Source organism: Drosophila innubila (genome assembly GCF_004354385.1).
Source record: "Drosophila innubila isolate TH190305 chromosome 3R unlocalized genomic scaffold, UK_Dinn_1.0 2_E_3R, whole genome shotgun sequence".
NCBI lineage: Eukaryota > Metazoa > Arthropoda > Insecta > Diptera > Drosophilidae > Drosophila > Drosophila innubila.
The window spans coordinates 21,140,844-21,164,056 of record NW_022995380.1 but is presented as its reverse complement, the minus strand read 5'-3'; the positions used below and the strand labels follow the sequence as shown (position 1 = coordinate 21,164,056).

The 23,213-nt window shown below is 35.6% G+C and overlaps 1 protein-coding gene across 1 annotated transcript; it reads left to right on the top strand.

The window, feature by feature from the left end:
* The first annotated feature begins 996 nt into the window (after positions 1-996).
* Positions 997-22,863, top strand: LOC117789793 (serine-rich adhesin for platelets). Its single transcript, XM_034628926.1, has 7 exons — positions 997-1,865; positions 12,041-12,266; positions 13,186-13,297; positions 13,497-14,070; positions 19,020-19,616; positions 20,286-21,534; positions 22,545-22,863. The coding sequence occupies exons 1-7, from the start codon at positions 1,856-1,858 to the stop codon at positions 22,585-22,587; spliced, it is 2,811 nt and encodes a 936-aa protein (XP_034484817.1). The 5' UTR covers positions 997-1,855; the 3' UTR covers positions 22,588-22,863.
* The last annotated feature ends 350 nt before the right edge of the window (positions 22,864-23,213 follow it).

Here is a 23,213-nt window from a genome sequence, read left to right as displayed (position 1 = left end):
TGGTCGGTCGATTATTAAAGTTACAGTGTTGCAATCAGCTTTAATATCGATAAGAAATTAAGAGGTTGGCAGCTCCGCAAGTTGGTACACAACAACAAGCTGATTGCTATAGCTTATTTTCTCACGCGTTTCAAAAATATCGCAAAAAGTTAGTTACATATATTATTGATATTTCAATATAATATAAATAAAATTATGACAAATCAAATGAAACTTGAAATAAAATAAAATAAAGGTGAATGATTCTAAGAAAGCCTGAAGATCGTCGCCAGTTGGGGAGAATGGTTACAGAATTATTTCTGAGAACAGCATAGAAAAATTTACAAAATTCAAAGAAAAATTCTGCAACTATTTAAAAAATTCTAGTTTCAAAATAAAGTTAAATACATAAATGAATACATTTTGGAAATTTTACTAAATAAACCAAAGGCTGCCACCCAGTAAAAGTTTTCGATCTGGCCAGATTTTTTTACCCAAAAAAAAGGCATATTTTCCTCTAAGGTTGGCAGCACTATGCGATGTAATACTTCTGTTAAATAACATATTGGTATTTTCGGCTGCAATTGCGAAAATACTTTAATCACAATCTGAAATGGCGGGTAATTCAATTTTTTTTTTTCAGTTTTCTTTTAGCAATAATTTAGCAAACAAGTAAACAATTAAATGAAAATTTTTGATTCGAAATTAGATTAAATAAACGCGAACTCATTTAAAATCCTAGGAATTCGTTGGGTCGCAGCGTTAGAAGTTGTGTAACAAAGTTTACTCTAGGTAATCCAACAATTTGAAAAAATTCGAAAAAAAAAGTTCTGCAAAGTTTTTCAGAATTCGAGTTTTAATATTATAGAAGTTTCAAGCCCGTTTTGAAAATTGATCACAATATGAAAATGAGCTGAAGTGCATAACCCAAGCCTGCCAACCCTTGTTTTGTTTTGTTGGTTGTGTTTGTGAAAACAAGCTGGCAGCACTGAAACTAAAACAACAGTGGTTTGCAGTAGACTGCGCGCACTTTACATGAACGCTTGTTGGACGGTCGGCGGAGTATTTTGTGGTCCCATTTGGCATTTTGTGTGTCGTCGTTCGCCTTGCGATTGTATTAACAAAAGAGTTTACTTACAAATAGTGAGTTGGTTATCAATTCGTGCAAATCAGCAACGCTTTGATTTTGGCCAGTAGGTGCAACCGTTGAAAGCTACGTGTGCATGTATATGTGTAGGTGTGAGATGGCGAAAATCAATAACAAAGCAAAGTAAATAAAACGCAGGCGAAAAGTGCATACGAAAGTGCTAAGAAGAAGAAGAACAGCGGTTTTTTAGTGTTGAGTGAGAAAGCAAGCAGCTTCAAGCCAGGCTCAGAGGTGCAACAACAACAAATATACATATACACAAACACAAATACAAAGTGGACGTGACGTGAATTTTGTTAAGTGCGCCGTTATTGTTGTTGTTCTTTTTGCTGCGTCTGCCTTTGCATTTCGCTCGGACTCTTGAAAAAAAACTGTGCTCGCTTTTGTTATACATTATGTGATGTAGATATTTTAATTAATTCCAATTCTGGTTCTTTAGCTGCGAATAAGGTCAAAATAAAACACGCAAAAGCGGCTCAATTCTGGGTATTATTCTCTTTAAAACAATTTATAAGCGGTGTCTGTGTTTGTGTCGGTGTGCATGTGTGTGTGTGTAAACAGAACAAACGCGCGTGATTCATACCTTTATAGTGTTGGCCAGAAAGAGTCGAGAGTCGTCCATTGAACTGCCGCCGCCGCCGACGACGACTGCGACTGCGACGCTGCAGCGACGCAATTGCTTCCTGGCAAAACGGCAACAGCAACAACGACAGCCACAACGACAGCAACATGGACAAAAGTAAGTAAGATGATTAAGAAGAAAAAGAAGAAGACAAAGGGAAAAACGAAAAATGCTAAAAACTATGAAATTCGTGCCTTGCTGCAGTTTTGTCACTGCTTCGTTTTTAGGGTGGGTCCATCTTTCAATTCACATTTATCTATGCGTTTTCGGCTCTCCGTTTTGCGCTCACATTCGCATTGTTGGGTGTGTCACAGGGTGGGCGTTAAAAGTTTCTTTTTTGTTGTTATTGTCGCGCCCAAGGACATTGTTGTTGTAGTTTTATTTCGGATGAAATCAAATGAATATATTTAAACTCAAACAAATTTAAATTACCGTTAATGAAAGCTTTGAATTTTCGCAACAATGAAAATAAAAGAATAACAAAATAAAGAGCTATAAACCGGTTTAACAGTTGAGCTTTGTTCTTGTTTTATTTTTATTTTTTTATTATGTTAAATAAGATTTTCTTGATGATTTCATCAAAGCAACAACAACCAACAAAAAAAGCTTGTTTTGCGTGCGAACGTGAGGAACTCTAAAAGATTTACAATACTCCGAAGCAGAAACAGGTAGAAATGTCTTGTAATAGTAATTTACCTTTAAATTTGAGTAAATATTTGCAAGAATTTCACATCACATTTAAACAATTAATCATTGCTTATTGTCAAATAAATTATGCTTGAAATGTTAGAAAGTTGGAAAAAAGCTTTAAATTAATGCTGGGTACACACTATCACAGTGCATTGCATAAGTATGCATTAGTTAAACGTGATTATTAATTTATAGTCGTAATAAATACGAGTATATAAAGTGTGAATTAAAGAACAAGTTTCAATAGGAAATTTCTAAACAAATAAACTGAAATTTCGATGTTGAAGAAAATAGAGACAGAGTGTTTCAATTCTTCTAAGATTTCTTTTTAAGTACTACAACAAATAAATCTTAAATTTTATAAATTTAGTATTATTTTCTTATATCCATGTACTGCAAGGGTTTCATTATAAACCTAATCACAACTTACTTCATCTCTGAAACTTGAGGTAGTAACTTTACTCTAATGAATTCTCAAATTTAGCTTTCTATATAATTTTAAATCTCTTTTTAATATTTTATATATTTTTAAAATTTAATTTAAATTTTAAGCAACTGTTCTTAGCTGAAACTGAATTAATAAATACAAATAAATAATAAGATTTCTAATAAATTTAATCTTTTTACTTGAACTGTTTACTCAACGTGTAAGAGGAAGACTTTTGGCATAGACTTTTAGTATTATATTTATAATTGCGCACAGTCTATGTTTGATAAGGAAAGAGAGTAAATGCTATAATAGATCTTGGGTTTGGTTTCTTTGTCATATTCAAGATTGTTACGTTGTTTCTTGTCTGCTATTGTTGTTGTGGTTGTGACTTTTTATTGTTTTGTTGTTGCTGATGATTGCTGATAATGTAGCTGATTGGTTGCATATTCATTTGCCTCTGCCATCGCCCGCATGCAACGTTCCCCAATAAACAGAGTTTACTTTTGTATTTATTTTCCACTGATGATTTCTTTTGATGGGCAATTTCAGTCACAACACAATGGAAGTTGAAATGGTTTTGTCTGTGCCGCATTTGCATCTTGAACAAAAGACGCAGCTTTCTTCCGTTTCAACTGCTGTTGTTGTTGCTCTTTAAGTGATTCCATTTGAAAACTAAAAGTGAAAAATAATGACAATCATAATAATAATACAAAAGCGAAGCAGAAGCCGAAACAGAAACAGAGACCATAAATACGTTGATGTCCAACAGGAAATGCCCAAAGCAACTCTAAAAAATCTTTATTAGCTTAAAATCTGGCAAAGTCCAAATATGACTTATCAACATTTAATAAATTGCTCAATACTCTTTACAAAGTACTAAAAAATGTATGTATATTTTTATCAGTTTTTACCCACATTATTTTCATTTATCAAGTAATTGTTTTGAGATGGTAAAAAATAAAAATATTTAGTCTTATTTTTAGAATACGATTTTTTTTATCAAAATAATATTAACTAAACATTTTTAGATAATGAATAATAATAGAAATAGCGCAAAAATGGCGTATATACTTTTTAATGGAAAATTATGATAAAACGCGTAGCCTCTATTATGCAGATGTGGGCGTGGCATAGTCATTTCTTACACGTCTCATGCTCACTTTCGACATCGAAAATTGAGTTCGCCTTCAACTTTAACTCATTTTAACACTATACACATTCACACAGACAGTCACACTCCGCATGAATCATCCATAACTCATGAATTTTGTCCCCGAGTGAGCAATCGACGACTTTTTATAGTTATTGCATTTTGCATTCGGTTGTTGGATGTGAAATTGACTCAGAGCAGTTGAATCTGTAAGCTATTCACTATATAAATAGTTGAAATACGAGTAAACTTGTGTTTGTTTAGCTGTTGAAACGCTTATCTTATCTATGGCCAGTTTTGGATCCGTTTTGTAGCTACGTGTACTACTCAACTTATCAGAGTCGACGATTATCACAAAAGAAAATGTTTACGAATTTTTACAAAAGGAAAACATTGAGTTAAAGCAAAAACCAAAAGAAACTCAAAGAAAAAGTATGGCAAGTGCAACTATTTACATACATACATATGTATACATAACTGTATACATGTATCTTTGTATCTGTAACTGTTACTGTGAGCGTTACTGTGACTGTGCCTGCTTGATTGGTCCTCACTCTTATCAGCTGATTGTTTAGGCGTCATTAATTCTGGCTGTAAATAAGCAAGAAATGCGGGCAAGCCATATAAGTACACACACATACACACACACACACACACACAAATTTGTACATTCACATATCATTGAACTGATAAGCGGCAACTGAACTCAAGGCCTTGTCTTCATTTAGCGTCAATAGTAAGCGACTGTCGCAATTGTATAATTGAAACTCAATAAGGGAACTAACTGTTGTTGTTTATGCTATTTTTAATTCTTGGAATTCTTTTAAACAAATCGTATACAGTTATTGCACTGCAAATAGAAGCTTACAATTGCAGGTTTATTTACAACAATAAAAATGGGACAAATGTGGAAATAAATATGGCAGATGATCTATGAAAGCGACTTAAATTGCCAATTGAAAGTGGAAGAACAAACACTAAAATAATTAGAGATTTAACGTCATAGTATGGAAAAAAAAAACAGACAGTTCAAAGTTAGTCAAACCTACGGCCTTACAACTTCACAAGTCAAATTATTTCTTAATTTTTACATGATTTTTTACAGAAAAATGAAAGGTTTCAGAATCAAGTTTAAAGTGTTGTTTTATACTAATAACGATATGAGAAGATGATTAAAAGTGAAAACTTGAGATTAAAAATTTTGAATTTTCAAAATATTAAAGGGGGGACCCTTACCATCAAATCATGGAAATGATCGAAAAACATAAAATTTTTAAAATAACAAAAATTTAAATGCAGAATGAATTTAGAGGTTAAACCATGATCAAAATGACATTCCGTTTAAAAATCGGTTAAGTTTTGCCAAATTTATAGCAGTTCAAAGTTAGTCAAGCCTACGACCTTACAACTTTATAAGTCAAAATTTTTCTTAATTTTTACATGATTTTTTACAGAAAAATTAAAGGTTTCAGAATCAAGTTTAAAGTGTTGTTTTATACTAATAACGATATGAGAAGATGATTAAAAGTGAAAACTTGAGATTAAAAATTTTGAATTTTCAAAATATCAAAGGGGGGACCCTTACCATCAAATCATGGAAATGATCGAAAAACATAAAGTTTTAAAAATAATAAAAATTTAAATGCAGAATGAATTAAGAGGTTAAACCATGATCAAAATGACATTCCGTTTAAAAATCGGTTAAGTTTTGCCAAATTTATAACAGTTCAAAGTTAGTCAAGCCTACGACCTTACAACTTTATAAGACAAAATTTTTCTTAATTTTTACATGATTTTTTACAGAAAAATGAAAGGTTTCAGAATCAAGTTTAAAGTGTTGTTTTATACTAATAACGATATGAGAAGATGATTAAAAGTGAAAACTTGAGATTTAAAATTTTGAATTTTCAAATTATCAAAGGGGGGACCCTTACCATCAAATCATGGAAATGATCGAAAAACATAAAATTTTCAAAATAACAAAAATTTAAATGCAGAATGAATTTAGAGGTTAAACCATGATCAAAATGATATTCCGTTTAAAAATCGGTTAAATTTTGCCAAAGTTATTACAGTTCAAAGTTAGTCAAGTCTCTGACCTAACAACTTTACGAGTCAAAACATTGCAAGTTAAGCATTGAAATCAAAACCAAGATCTAGAGCTACAAAATTTTCGATTATTTCAAACTCCAATCAAATTTTTAAACGAAGCAAACTTTTAAGAAATCTAATTTCAGCTAAAGCATTTAATCATTGATATTGCATTGGCATTTGATGTTTTTGCCCCTTCACATTTGGTTGGGCCATAAAAATGAATTGGAAAAACTTTAAAGATGAATTTCCATTAAAGTGCAACTGCTTGAGCAAGAGGCAACTGCATTTAGTCTTTTAGGAAAATTTCAATCAGCAAGAGTCTCTTAGCTGGCAGCTGACCTCTGCCTCCTACTCTGGGGGGAGTCCAATTTAATCAACATTTATGGATGTGTGTGTGTGTGTGTGTATGCACATGTATTTGTGTGTCGTTTAGACATTTAATTTTATGGCTGAACACTTTCCATCGTAAAGTCTTTTCAATTAAAGAGCAGACGCGGCAAATGAATCTCTAGCTAAGGCTTTTCCAATTGAAAATAAACCTTGATAATGAAAACGCAACCTTCTTGTGGGCGTGGTCATTAACTAATGACAAATCACAGATGGCAATGACTTAATCAAGTTGCCTGATACACATAGCTTAACTCTAATAATAATTGATAAGACAACACAGACTTCAGGGAAATTTGACTTTATTATCAGCTCGATTACAATACCCTCAAACTGTGATTCATTCAATTGCCATGATAAAAGTTGGTCAACAGTTGAACCTTTTTCGAGTACTCAAAATAAAAACATAAAAAAAATTGGGCCTTTCTCTCCTTGTTATTCTTTTGACTTTGTTTGTTTTTGTCAACAAATTTTGTTTGCATTGCATTTGTTGGTTGACACGCAACATTTGCGGACTTGAATTGTGACCTTGGCCCTGAACTTTACCAATTGTCCGTTACACGCCAGTGTCATGTAAAGCCAAAAAGCCAAGGTCATCAATTTACAAAGGTTCAAGGACGAAAGCAGACAGCAGGGACCTAAAAAAATGTGTGACCCTTCAGAGTGTTGCATACAATTTGTGTGAGATGCATGCACATTGATATTTAACATAATTGATAGAATATGCGGTATACTTATCGATAGCATTCAATATAAATATAAAGTAAAGTTTGTTTTAAATTTCTGACACGCCCCCGAAAATTGCGAAAAACCACCATACCCACAGTTTTTAAGATAATAGTTTTTTTGTGGTAATTAACGCTATCAATTTATTTTTATTATCTATTAACCCACCTAATCCCAGCTAGATCGGACAAGTTGATCGGCGGTAATGGCGAATTAATGTTTACAAAGCAATACAAATAATTTCTTTAATGTACTTTTATATATATAATGTAGTAAGTTACTGGCATCCTACTTTAGTCGGGATCTTGACTATAGCCTTTTCGACTAGTTTTGTTTGCAATTTGTAAATGTATACCAAGTAAATGCTAAGTTAAATATTTTATTATGCTGAGTGTGTTTTTTCCACTTTGTTGAACTTTATTTCGCTTAATATTTCAACTGAACTTGTTTATTATACGCCCTCTGACCTGGCAATAAAAACACGACACGCCTCCTTTATGTCTTTTCGCCCCAAAAGTAAATAAACTTATAAACCGGGTCTTGGAAAGTTTTAAAGTTCTTTTTACACAGAGAGAGTCTACTAGTTAAATAACAAGTCCAACTGACATTACTGGGCAAATTAAATTATGTATATAGATTTATTTATGCCCAGCCACGCCCCCAGCCCAGTTGAAGCTGGCTGAAAATAAAAATAATAATAAAACTCACGCAAACGCAATTTAACATTTACGGTTCAAGGCATCAGCAGAAAGTCAAAGACAGTCAAAGCCGAAAACTGATGGCTAAGCCAATTAGCATGTGTTTGTGGTACAGAGAGAAGAGAAGGAGGAAGAGGAGGGGAGGGAATACCTAAACATACGCACACACACACACACTCATTTACACACCTACGCAAGGTGTTCATTTCGAAAGGTGCTGCAGCAGAAGATCGGAGGCCGCACCTTGCCAAGGGGCACAATAACCGGTTAACGTTGCATGCCTCCTCTTCCCCCTCTCCTTTGTTGCAAGCAGCAGCGGCTGCGTTTTGTATGTTGTCAAGCTTTGTTGCCGCTGGGGCAACATGACTGCAAATTGATTCATTTTTGAATGCCTCCATCGCTCATTATCATAAATAAAAGAGTAAGAGTGTGTTCGCCTAGCGTATTTTAACTGTGGCCAACACCTCAAAAGAGGGCCAAAAGAAAGGTCAATAAATCACTTAATCTTCCTCATAAAGTTCTATAATTTGTGCTTATTATTAAGTTGTTTATAATATCGATTCATGCGTCAACAAGCAAGTAATTAACTAGAATAGAGATTACGTTTTTCATATTAAATTTAAGAAAACAATTATTTAAAAGCTTGCTTTCTTTTTCTTTGTTGTTCTCAATTCTTGATAAACACAATGAATATGTGTATTTCTTTATGCTATTTTTGTGTCTGGATATTTTTCATCAACATAAATATTTAAAAATAATAAATATAAATGCAATGTTCATTATTAAGTCAATTGTATAATTGTGTAAATATATATAATATTTGAGTCACTTAAATAAATAAGCTGGAAACAATATTGTACGCTATATATACAATATATTGAAGTACTCTTATAACCAGTAAACAAATAATATTTTGAATAAATTTCAACCTACTTCAATTCGCCTTTTAAATATGAAATTTGCATATTTTTATGGTGATTTTGCAGTGCGCTTTGACATTGAAACGACGGTGCTGCTTATCCATTAGAAACCACCCACCACAGAGAGCTGACATCTTTGTCATTTTTTTCAATTTTTGACACATTTGCACGATTTCTCAGTTGAAACTTGGCGGTTATTTTTTTTTTTTTGTTCACACGACACCGCGCACCACGGTCGACATTGCCTCATTTTTTCCAGCGGTTGTTGTTGTTGTTGTTAGTGGTGGTTGTTTTCACCACTTAATGCTGCAACTTTTCACCATTTCTCAGCATTTAGACGGCGCGCCTCATTTCACAAGCAGCGTTTGCTGCATGCTTCCCATTCTATACATAAGTACATTTATATCTATGTGTGTGTGTGTGTGTGTGTATCTATGAGTATTTGCATCTGTTGTGGTTGTAGTGTATCTTTAGCTGCCTTTGAGCTTTTGTTGTTGGGTTATTGAAGCGCACATTCAGTTGCGAGCAAAGAAAAGAAAACGCTCAAAAAAAAAAGAGATAAAAAAGCAAAAAGCAAAAACCACATTAAAGGTTCATTTGGCTGTCGCTTTGTTTGGCTTTGGCTTTGGCTTTTAGCCGTCGCGTAGGTTAAACTGTAACTGAAATACGGCCGTTTTGGCCCAGTTACAAATTGGCGGATACTCGACGCGACGCGACTTTGACGTCTGCTGCCTTCAACAGCACTTTTGCCACTTCTCTCTCTATCTCCCTCTCTCTGTCTCTCAACATCTATGTTTGGACTTGTTCAACTTTTAATGCTGATGTCGTCGTCTGCAAATAAAGTGAAATTATTATGTGCGACACAAAAGCAGCTTTAGATTGGATTTGGCTGCCACTTCAACGTTGGTGGCACAACACACACACACACTTGCACACACATTATAAACTCGACAAATGAAAAGCTTTCAAGTCACACGACATTTAACAGCCTGTCTTAATTGCTCATTATCAATACTATTCGAGTTGGCATCCATTAGCTATTACACGTAGCTAAATGGCTTAAAGGCTCAATACAACAGCCTGGCCAGCCTATGACAATTTCATTTTTCTCTACCTGCCTCTCTTTCTCCACTTTATTCTTTTGCTCATTCATCAGGCGTCATTTATTAGACCTATGCTTGTTGTTTGGCCATAAAAGAAGACCAACATTATTGACCCATATAAAGTACAGCGTATATTTACTGATAGTGGCAACAACATCACGTATCATTGGTACTTATTTGTTTTTCAATAACCTGTAATATTTATACTAAATGGGTATATTGTTTTTTTATCTTATTGGACTTATATCTAAAATTGTACATAAATAAATTTATATTTTATTATTATTATATTGTTTTTATTATTTCATTAATTTCCCAACTTTTTAAACTTTTTCTACGAGTATATAATTTTTGGTATTGACATATGTCATATTATATGGTTATGAATCTCATATTATTATTTACACTTATTAAAGTTTGACAGCCTGTAATTTTTACAGGGTATTTCGTAGTTATCTCTCAATCAGAATTGTCTCTTTTTACGTGTTCTTTTTCGCTTCTTGTCATTTGTCATTGTTGTAACGCATTTTCCTTTTGGTTGCCTGCTTACAATTTCCCCCCCTTCCCCTGTCACGTCTGTAAGCCAATAAACGTTTCTATTTGTGGTTCAGTTTGAGCCACTTTTCAGTAGACACAGTAAAAACACACTTATAAGTCAATGAGTCAATCGTGCGGGGGCAGCAACCTCCAATCCCAAATAAGTATGGTGTTTATATTTGTGTTGTTGTTGTTAAAGTTGTTGTTGTTGCTATTTAAATTGGATTGAAGGCAAGCGAGCCAAGCAACGCGACGAGCTTTAGAGAGCAACGCTTAAAAGTAATTTTGGTACCGGTATTGTTATTGTTGATGCATGTATCTCACACTATATATGAAGTGTTGCCCATGGCATTGTAGTCAATATGCGTCATGACAGATTTGTTGTTTTTTTTGCCTACATCAACTGCGAATTGCGCTACGTGAAAATTGGCGACTAAAATAGTAATAATGAATTGAGAACTTGTTGAGAGAGGGGTGTAAAGATGATCTGTAACGATTACAACGAGTCTCAGCTTTGTCACCTTGGTGTGCTCAGCGAAAAGATGTACGAGTTCTAATTCCAAATAATGCAGAATATTATCAAATGTCAGTAAATTCTCTGTGCGATATTTGAAGAAATATTCCATCTCTGGGTTTAAGATCCTCATTTCCGCAACAAGTGTTATAAGTCTAAAAATTTTAAGTCATGTGTGTTACCCAAATGTTTTGAGATTTTTAATTGCTTTTGAAAACAACCGAACGATATGACGGTGCTCCTGAAATATTAAAAATTTCAGTATTCGGGGTCACATAAATCGGCTGGCGTAAATAATTTTCGTTTTCAACCGAATTATTAATCATTAATATATTTTATACTGTAAATAAAATAAATTGAAATTTGTTTTTTTATGACACAGCTGAATATCTTAAAAAAAAAAAACAAAAAATGTACTAAAATTTTTAGACATTATAAATTTGTTATAAAAATTAAAGCATGGATATAAATTATGAACAATTACTCATCATCTCAAATATTAGGTATAAACTCAAAGAAAGCAAAAAATGACATCACTTTTATTGACAAGAAATCTCGAGTCACAATTTGATAAGAATTATGAGCGATAGCGAAGCGAAGTCGATGAAAAAAGAAAATAGAATTTGGGGGTTAACTAATTAAATTGACTTGGTCAACAGCCAGACACCGAAAACTGTAACCTAATTTTGGCGCCTAGTTGGCTGAGCTCATATAATGATTCCTCTTCCAAAAATGGATACAAAGAGCGTCGCGTCATATGACTCTTACTTTTAAAGCATTGTTTTCTTCGAAAATAAACCAAAATGTGACTGTCACGTAGCGTAAAGTGATAGATGGAGACGATGAAGGCGGAGAAAGAGGGGGTAAAATTGATTGAGGATTGCGCAATTGCGGGGCAATTGTAAATATTTGCACTTGGACTGTGGCATGATTATAAATGCGCGTGTCCCATATAAGGTTACCCCATTGGCTTACTAAATAGACTACTCTCTCTCTCTCTCTTTAAATCACTCTCTCACACTCTTCGCACTTTCTCTTTGCAGCAATCTGTGCAATAGTGGAATACGAATATGCGGCTAAGGAACCAGATGAGCTGGATCTACAAAAGGGTGCCATCATACATCGCATCAAACAGATGCCCGGCGGTTGGTGGCAAGGCACATTGAAGACCAGCGGCATAACGGGCATGTTTCCAGACAATTTTGTTCGCATATTGGAGCCGAGCAGCAATGGCAACCACAGCGATGACAGTGCGGTGGTGCAGCTCAGGTTGGTGACGCAATTCACTTAAGCTCCAATGACACTAGCTGAAGATGGCATTTAATACTGACAAAACAAACTACTAATCTCTGTAATGTTGTATTAAAGTAAATCCTTTGCTTTAATTGATTACATAATGTTTTTTATATGTACGTTAAAGCTTGAAGAAATTTAATTTTTGGTCTCTTTTAGAAGTTTCTTAATAGAATAAATATTTCAATATTGGGAAAACAATTTTGTATGTTAAATGTTAATAGCTTATTTATTTTTAAAATTTATTTAAAATGCTCTTGAAAGCACAGTTAAGCTTTAAGTTATCTGAAAGCTTTACAGTAAATATATAATATTTTAGTACATATGTACATTTAAAAACTACATGAAAGCTTTTAAATTTTTATAGTTCTATCTATTTTCTTAATTCTGTTATAATCAAAATATAGTCTTGTTTAGATAAAGCTTGTTAATTATAACTATTTTCGTTAATATTAATTTTATAAGCACTTTAAAGCTTCAATTTAAATTTATCTTAGGATTAAACAAAATATTTAAAATATATTAAAGCTTTGTATGAGCTTAAAATGTGTTGCAAAACATGTTGTTAGCAATTTTAAGCTTCAAATCGGACTCAGATGCACATAAAAACTTAAAATTTGATTTATTTTTCACCAGTTATTTAGAAATTATTCTCTTTGAAAACACATTAAAACTTAATTTGTTAATTTTAGTTATTTTATTATACATAAATCTTTTATAACTTAACACATCAATAAGAACAATTTTATTGCCACTTTCAGCTTTTGTCATTTTTATTACAAATTTGCAAAGTTCTCTCTCCCTCTCCCTGTCTCTCTCTCTCTATCTTTCTCTCTTTATACAAATACATGTATTTTGAATTCTCTCTTATTTTGTGCTTTATTTTTGCTCTCAGGGAGAAATCAGCGACATCAAATCGCCGCTGTAAAGTCATCTACAGTTACACACAAGTCAACGACGACGAACTGACGCTGGCCGTGGGTGATGTCATTGAATTCCTAGGGGAGGTATGTAAATATAGTGTTTAGAGTGCCCACATACACACAGAGTGCCCACAACCCCCATTTAACCTCACTGCCAATAAGTTTTGACGCAACCCAATAACAAAAAACCGAAAAGCAAAAACCGAAAGAATATGAAAACGAATATGAAACTTGTATTTAGTATTTTATTTTCTGGTTTCTTGTTGTCATTGTTCGCATTTAGGTCGAGGAAGGCTGGTGGCGCGGACGTTTGCGCAGCAAAGTCGGCGTGTTTCCCTCTAACTTTGTGCAACATATCGAACCGTCACCGATTTTGGCCTCTAAGCGGCCGCCAACGATTGGTGCTACGGTCACGACATCTTCGCTAACGGCAAAAGCGGCTAACATTGCGCCAGCAACAACAACAACAACACCAGCGGCGGCAGCAGCAGCAGCAGCAACAACAGCGACAGCTGCTCCTACCACAGCAGCAACAACTACAACGAAGCAGCAAACTAAAAGCAGAGCCACGGCGTCCACAGTGGATGCAACAACAGCAGCGTCAGCCGCGGCGGCAGCTGCAGCTGCTGCTGCTGTTGCTGCAGTGCCAACGTTACCACCGAAGCCACAACGTGACTTTTGCCGTGTCGAGTTTCCCTATGCACCGCAGAATGATGATGAGCTGGAGCTTAGAGTGGACGACATCATCAGTGTCATCAGCATGGAGCTGCCGGACAAGGGCTGGTGGAAGGGTGAAGTGCGTGGCAAAGTGGGCGTCTTTCCCGATAACTTTGTCAAGCTTTTGGCGCCCTCCGATGGTGAGTGCAACGACAGACAATTTATACATTTATTCAACACATCAATGAGTTTTGATTTTGGTCTGTCATCCGCATCGTCGTCAATCGTTGCATCTGCATCGTCGTTATTTCCCTCCCATGTTTAATTGAACGCATCGACAAGTTGATTAAAGTGTCGTGAAAAGTCAACAAACGTTGAATTAATTTGAAATAAAAGTTCCCCTCGCTCAACCTGTTATAGTTGTAGGCAGTTCAAGGCGCCTCTATTATTAATTGATAAGACTGTACACTTGACTGTAAGCAAACCTAGAAAAATGTTTGTCTTTTGATATGCATTTAAGTCTAGAACATTAAATTGTCGATAGGTGTTAAATTGAAGAATTGACAAGCAGATTTAGTTGTAGTTCCCCTTTGATGTATCCATAAATTTATTAGTTCTTGATCTTGATGGGAATTCAATTAAGGGAAGTATGGGTTTAGTAATAATATAGATGAAAGCGATTGAAAGCATAAAGCGACTTTTTCCTGAATATATTCAGAATAATCAATAATAAATCAAATTAAATTTAAATATGAACTTATTAGTTCAGATGAGTAGTTGTATTTCCCAAGCTCAAAGTTAATGCATTTCTATACTCAGGCGTTAAGAACACAGCTCCTCGGGCTGATAAGGAATTAACTCATATTTGAATGCCCTTCTGGTTTAAAAGTTCGTTTAAAGATTGTGTTTATAATGCAATCTTGACTTTGTTCTTTCGTTGTTCGGTCCAAACAAATGTTTCCTATGCATTGGTGCACTTGAATAATCACACACATCACTTGACATCAACACACATCACATCACATCACAATTCACTTCACACATGCACACATTCACAATTTTCAATTGATTTCTTAAAGTTTAAAGTCAACGTCATCATCACATTTTATCGTCATTATCGATTTATATTTATGTTGATTATTACTTGCATTTTATTGAACGACTTTTATTGGCATTTTGTTTACGTTTCACTATCGCTCTTATGACTCTTTCTCTCATTTGTATTTACTTTATTTCTTGCTCTTATATGTACATATATGTATATGACTTGATGTCGTTGTCTCTCTGTGTAATTTTCCTCTACACTTTTCTCCTTCTATTTCTTCTTCTTCTTCTTCTACTCCTCCTTCCCCTTTCTCTTCTGCCTTTTTTTACAATATTTCGTGTGTAATAAAAACTTCATTGCAACGACAACGGCAACAAACAACACTCCAAAAACCACACTCCACTCTTGACTCTCCACTCTCCACACTCCACACTCCACAATGCAACAACTACAACAACACTGTACACCGATGTTCCGGCAGCGCCTCTGCCCCCGCCACGTCCCCGGCCACGATCACGATGTGGTGCTGCGGCGGCTCCGCAACGCGGCGGCTCTTTCGAGTTCTTGGGCGCTCGTATGGCCAGCTTTATCACCACGATTTGTATGTAAACGAGTTTTTCCAGTGGGGAACAACGGCACTGGCTTAGTTTTTCCTTTTCGTTTTTCGCCAGTTTTCATTTTCTTTTTCTATCTCCTTTCGACCCGTTGGCGTCTCTCGCTTTGATGTGAAATGGAAAATTGCTTGGCTCTTTTGGCCATGTTCATAATTTCTATGATTTATTTTCTGTTTTCATTATTACTCGCATTTATTTGGCTTTCTTTGGCGCCGGCAAAAGTGGTCTGTAAATTTAGATGCTCTGCCGTGGCGTGAAAAGTCTCGGAAAATTATAAATGAAGCTGCTTTGATGTCGATTTCCTTTGCCACGAGTATTACAATTGCGGTTTCGCTATTTGTTTTTTTTGGTTCCTTTTCGCTTTTAGTTATCATTTTGCATGGCAAACTAAAAACTAGTTTTTCATTTGTTGTTTACATTTATTATCGTTGCTTTATGGCCATGTTGTAGCGTTTTGTGTGCGTTTTTGGCGCTGTTTTAAACGCTCAACAGTCGCTTGGCTTAGTTGCTTGATTATTTGCCATTATTTTTTGCTTTGGTTTGCATATTAAAAAAGAAACCTAAAAATATTTAAACTTACTTATGTTGCATACTTTGCGGTTGCCTTTTAAATAAATATTTATCAAGTCTGTAATATTTAATTGTTGACTTTGCATTGCTTTTTTGCGGTTAATGCACATTCAAGCGGGTCTATAATTTAGACGTGCGGCTTGAACGCCTCGACAAAACTCCATTAATAAGTAGTTTCCATTAAAGTAACTTTTGTATTTTAAACACATTAATTATCAACTTACAACTTTGCAGAAATGTTAAGAAATTAATGCAGATATAATTTAAATGCACATCACGTTGAGATTCTGCTTAAATAATATTCATTTAAAGTAGCGAACAGCAATGATATCCTAATAATAAACTAAGTGCACAGTATTTTAGTAAAAATCAACAATCATAACCGACTTTTATATATTTGCTTTAAGTCTTATATATAAATAATATATAAATCAATCGATAGTATGACCATCCACATAATCCTCTTTAAAATTTAAAATAAATATAAATAAATAAGGTATTAAATTTACAAAGCTTACAAAAAAATATTTAAATTAAGTAAGTTTATGTTTTTGATAATTAAGAGTTAAAAAAATGTGGAAAGATTTAGGAAGCTTTATATAACTAAAAGAGTATTTGTTATTCGTTGTATATACTTTGACTTACATATAAATCAAATTTTTACGATCTTTGCTTTGCTATTACATTTTGTCAACGTCGCAATTTCAACGCCGAACAACAACAAAGACACAAACCACCTTCGACAGCATTAACAACAACAGCAACAACAACAACAAAAACAGAGACTTAAGCAGTAATATTAAAATAAATAGCAGTTGTTGTAACTGGTTTTCTGCTACGTTTATTGTTTTTTTTTGTAGTTGTTCCTTTGTTCGAAAAAAAATAAATAAAAATTTGTGTCTTGCTCTTTGTCTGAATTCTCTTTTTAATATGCAACGCCAGTGCTCTCTTAGCTCATTATCATTGTTATAATGATGAACAGCTGAACTGAACTTCATTATGGGCGCACATTAGCGGCGATTATCAGAGACGAGCCCCACACAAGCGCGCGCTTCACTTGTTGTTGCCTCATCTCCTCCTTCGGTCTCTCTCTTTGTGCTTGCTTCATTGTCTTTGCTGGCATATCAACAATGTTGCCAGAGAGCGTCAAGTGTCTCTCTCTCTCTTTATCTCGCTGACTCTCTCGCTATTTGAGAAATGTTTCTCGTACCTTTGCCAGCATTTTTGTTTACCTTTTTAGCTCAGTACGTTTTGATTTCTTGACCATTTACGTTATTGAAATAAATTTTGTTGCGGCCGCGAGTTGTTGTTCTTTAGTTTTTGTTAAATTATTCTCTTTCGCTTTGCTGGTGCGTGTGCTACAATTACCGTTCTTGCGGTTTTCTCGCTGGTTGCTAACTGCAATTGCAGTTGGCCCAAAAAACCATTAACTTAGCATTAACTAATTGGCAACCGAATGTGGCTTACAAGAGTTGTCGCGAAAGACTTTTTTCTTTACAAAATAAGAAACATATAATTATGAAGACGTATGAGTGTGTGTGTGTGATTAATGATTAAATTGTTAAGAGTTAAAAAGTTAAAACGAAACGCAGTCATCATTAAATCAAAGCAGGCAACCAAGTTTGTTGCCTAAGTCTTTCGTTTTGTGATTGTGTGCGCGTCAGCTTTGCCGCTGGCAACAGCAACAATGACAACAACAGCACCTCACTCAATTACTCAATACTTGAAAATATATGAAAAAATATATAATAATATAAAATATATATACTTATATTAAATTCCAAATCGCGCGCAACATTTTTTGCTACCTTTCGTTGTTGTTGTTGTTTGGCTGTTGTTATTGCTGCTTTGGCCTGTTTGTCATTTGGTAGCAGTGAAAGTTGTTGGGGCATTCCTTTTTTGACATTTGCAACTATCAACGGCTTTGGCCAACTTGTCTATTCTATGACTGACTTTGTTGGCCATTTGTCAGTTGGCCATTTGTCGTTGCTGGTTTTGTTTTGGATGTTGTTTATGTTGCTACTGACGTTGTTGTTGTTTTTATTGTTATTCCATTTGCTTGACCTTTACACATTTAAAGCGTTACTCAATCAGCGTTTGCTTTGATTTCTGTTGCCATCACCATTTATTTCCGTTTATTTATGTCGCTTGCTCTTTTGTTGTATTCGTGTAGTAGAGATGCGAGAGCGTGTCGTGACACGAGATAACACGACATTAGAATGCGCAAAGAAAAAGAATTAAAGAAATAGAAAATATTGTTTGATTGATCATGAGAGAGAGAAATATTAATAAAAAATATTATGGAAAGGGTAACCAATTAGTTATTGATATTGGGGTCAGATGTCGATTTACTTTTGTAAATTTTTAAAAGCACGACAAAATAACAATCAAATAAATAAATAGAATAAACATTTTAGATTACAAGAATTTGTTTTCTTTTTTTGTTAAATAGAAATTATTGGAAATATAATACTTTTGAAATCCCTCTAGAATGTTTTAAAATCGTGTTAAATATTTTTACTATTCTTAATGTCATCTCTAACGTTTTATTCGATGCTTGCTTTGTGATATGCCTTTTGCATTTGCGCTCCTACGCTTGCGCTTTGTTTGTTTTCCATGTTAATTTATTGACATTTGGCAACAGTTGAGCAGTGAAACTAGTTTGTTGTTTGCATTGTAGCTCAGCTGTTGTCATTCTTAGCGTTAGTCACGCCGATGTGCTCGACGTGCTCATCTTTAATAATAAACACAACATCTTCGTATCGTCTTGAAGAGTAATGTCGTTGTTGTTGTTGATGTTAATGATGAGCGAATGTTGATGGGTGGCCAAAAAAGCAGCCCACACCCAGAGATTAAAATAAAAAAAAACTTCCTATTGCTTAAATGATTATTTCAAGTCTCGTCTTTTGCCCTCTTGCAGTCGCGCCCATTAACGAGCCAACAACAACCACAACGGGAACAGCAACAACGCAGCAGTTACAGCGCAAGATCAGCAACACGAGCCACATGACCACAACGAATGCCAACAACAGCAGCGGCAGCGGCAGCACCACAACGGTGACGCAGCAGCAGCAACAACAACAACAACAGCAGCAACAACAGAGCGGCGCTTCAACCACAGTAAAGGTTTACATCAAGAAGACGGGCAGCAGCAGCAACTCGTCGACAACGGGACGCAAGGAGAGTTTCGGATCTCGTGATTCTCTCAATGATATACTCAGCGAAACGGGCTTGCCCATCGGCACTGTGGCCGCCCAGCGCAAATCGTTGGAGAACAAGAACCTCGATCTGAGCAAACTGCCCGGCAAAACAACCACAAGCAACAACAGCAGCAGCAACAATATCAACAGCAACAGCAACAACAGCAGCAGCAACACAAACGTGCCCACATCCGCGTATGCTGATCTGCGCAAGAGTCTGGACAATATGGACGAGAAGATCAAGTCACCGCCGCCGCCGGTGCTAAGCAAAAAGCCCAGTGTGCCGCTCAAGAAAACGCCCACGGGAAGTGTCCCAGGTTAGCTATAAATATGAATTACAACTCTCGAAATTAAATAACTCAAATTTATAAAACGTACGCAGTGTTGGCTTGAGTACTCGAGTGGGTGTTTTTAAATAACAAGGGACAGCAAGTGGTTAGCTAGAGAAAGAAGACATGGAGTTATAGAGAATGATAAAGTAAATATTGCAAGTATTTACAAGGAAGGCTCTCCGATAACTATCCTCAAACACAGAAAAAAAGACCAGTACTTGTAGGAGATATCTATCCTCAATAGTTGTTTCCATAATTGACTTGAAGACTAATTTACAATAAAAAATTAAATATACTTAGGCAATGGAACCAAGTAATTAGTTAAACGATTAAATATCAGTTAAAAATTATATTCAAAATACATTAACCTTTTTAACATTACTTTGACTAGAGAGGAAAAATTAATTTAACGAAATTAATTAATTTATAATAATTAGGATATAAGAAGTTGATCAAAAGTGTAAACTTGGGATTTAATATTTTAAAAATTATAAAGGGGGGACCCTTTGCATTAAAATGAAAACCAGGAGCTAGAGGAATACAATTTTTTCGAACGAATTTTTTTTGGTTTCACTGCACGTAAATGGAGTTATTGCATTTCATAGAGAGAGATTAAGTTTTTCGCAACTAAATTTTGTTCTCTTAATTTTCCAGGCAACATTTTGGGCGGCGGTGGTGGCATGAAGAAGAAGAGCTCAGACAGCAAACTAACGAGCGCCGTGTCCCACGATGTCTCCGATGGCCTGACTGGCAGTAAATTATCAGGTGGACAGCTGCCGGAGTCGGGCATGGCAGGCAATGTGGTAATGCGGCGTGCAGCAACTATTGCTGTGGAGGATACGGACTTTGATCGTGTGGAGCGTGGATCTATACTACCGGATATGCGTGCTGGGCGCGTTAAGGCTCCAAAGCGACGTCCGCCATCGGCGGCTATAAATGTGCTAGGCGAGAGCAACAACAATTCGGTGTATGTCAATGGCAGCGGTATGGCGAGCAGTGCCAGCGAACTGAGCGAAGATGGTGGAACTGGTGGCAAGCAGGCGACAGCCTCATCGGATGACAATTCGACGGGCGAGGAGGCGCAGCTGGTGAAGCCCAAGCCGCGTGATTGGGAGAAGAAGAAAGCACCGTGGATGGAGGAGCTGAAGGCATCCCAGGTTACCCGAAAGAAGACCTCACCCAGCGTTGAACCACGTGGTGTTGCGATCTCTGTAGCCGAGCGCACCTCAAAGTTGTTCGCCGCCGAGCAGACGACAGCCACATCCAGTGTGCTGACCACCAGCGCCACTAGCAGCACCAGCACCACCAGCAGCAACAGCAGCAGCAACACCACAGCGACTAGAGTGCAATCGAGTGCGGTGACTTCGTCCAGCATTATGCAACAGTCCATGATTGTGGAGAGCAGTAGCAGCAGCAGCCAAAGGAAAGAGTCCAGCAGCAGTAGCAGCATCAGCACAAGCAATGTGACCAGCAACAACAACCACAACGATGCCATCATGTCGAGGAGTATGTCCGCAGCAAAGGTAGCTCCAACATCCACAGCAATGGCGACAGCTACTGCCAGCAGCGATGAGGAGTCACGTGTGACACGCCCCAATAGTCTCTCGATACGTAATCGCAGCGTCTCGCCGCTGGTGAAAACCAGCAGTGTCAATAGCACGGCGCCGCAGGAGAAGATCAACAATATAAGTGCCCATGATGGCACTGTCAACAATCATCAATCAGCGGCAGGAGCGACAACTGCAGAGTCTACGCCAAGGGTGCAACAGCTGGAGAATCGAGTGGATAAACTGGAGGCAATGGTGCTATCTCAACAGCGAACAATTGAGGAGCTAATACGGACACTGCGTGAGGAGACGGAGCGTGTGAAGGTGCTGCGAGGCGAACTGGATAAATATGCGCAGTGCGTGACACAAGTTTGAAGCAACTTGGAGTTGAACTCAAGCTGCAAGTCGAACTCATCCCTTCCATAGTCGTGCTTGCACCTTGATTATTGTTTTTTTGTTGGCCCGCTTAGCTGTGCGTTTGCTTAACAGATTTTTGTAGTTAAAGTCAATTTTAGCTAGCTTTAATCTATGGTTTCTCCCAACAAAATGGAGTCTTCTACCACAATACCAATATACCCATTCCAATGCTTGTTAAGCTGTGTGGCAAATAGAACAGAATCCAAGACAATCCCAAAAAAAAAAACAAAACCAACACGTAGAAAGAAACACAACTTTGTACTTATCAGCAAAACCTTAAGCCAGTTCATCCAGAGCTGCCTTTTACCTTCTTAAATCTATATAATACTACATATATACATATATGAACTGTTTAATTATATTATGGATAATTTTGCCATGTTGTTTTACAACAACAACTGATAACTTGGTATAAATTGCATGCAGTAACTGTTCTCTTCAGTTTCAACATACATATTTTTGATAAGTATTTTTACAACATTTCCAATTATTTTGTGGGCATTGTGTGATTATTTTTTAAATGAGCTGCGCTTTAGCATAAGCATAATTCAATTACAATTTGTTTTGTTCATATGATTATAATTATTTTTATGATGTATTAAAGTTATGAAAAAAAAGTGTACTATAAATACTAAAAGAATATATACAAACACATATACATATAAATAAATAAAGTTCGATGAAGATGCCGTAAGCGTTAAGTATTCCAAATAAAACAACTAAAATATATACTTAATAAATAGTCTCCTTTTCCTTTTTTTATAGTATTGCCATCATATCATCAAGTCAACTATTCAAATCATATCATAGAAGATTCCCATTTCAATTTGATATAAATACCATATCAGCATTATATGTCTAGAGTTTTAGATTAGTTCACCTAGTGACATTTGCATATTATCAACACCCATCTAATCAATGGCTAAATCTTTCAATCTTTCCAATACAGACAGCAAACACGTCGCGGGAAATTTGATAATTGGATGTTCTGAAGCAACAGCATTACAATCTATTGTACAGCAATTCCTTTTAATTTTGTGATAAACCATTCGATTACATAAATATTGTGCATTTTGGAACGTTAAGTCATATAAAACTAAACATAATATGCCTATAGCTAGGCAATAAGAGTAAACATAAATCCCTCAGCCCAATTATTAGCGAAATATTGCAATTGAATTTGATATCGCATTTAATATTGCTTGTAAATACTGTAAATCCATATGGCTTGATAATAAATACAAATGATTGACTTAATCACATATTAATTCCAAGTTTTTTAAATCGGAATCTTGCTATGCACATATACACTTATTTATTTCAATTAATATATGCTGTACTTTGCTTTGACACATTTCAATTTCGCGCCCTCTGAAAAGTTATCGCAACGCAATTTTTCGATCGCAGCCAGCTTCATGCTATGTTAACGTAACAGACTTCTGTTAAGTGCGCTAGCTCTGTATAAAAAAATATATAAAAAAAATCGACAGAATGTTAACAAAATCTCTGAAAACATTAAAAAAAATTCTATCTTCATTATTAAGAAAAATTCCAAATTAGGTGAATTTCTTGGGTGCAACTAAATTTCTAATTTGATTAAATTAGAACAAGCTGCCAG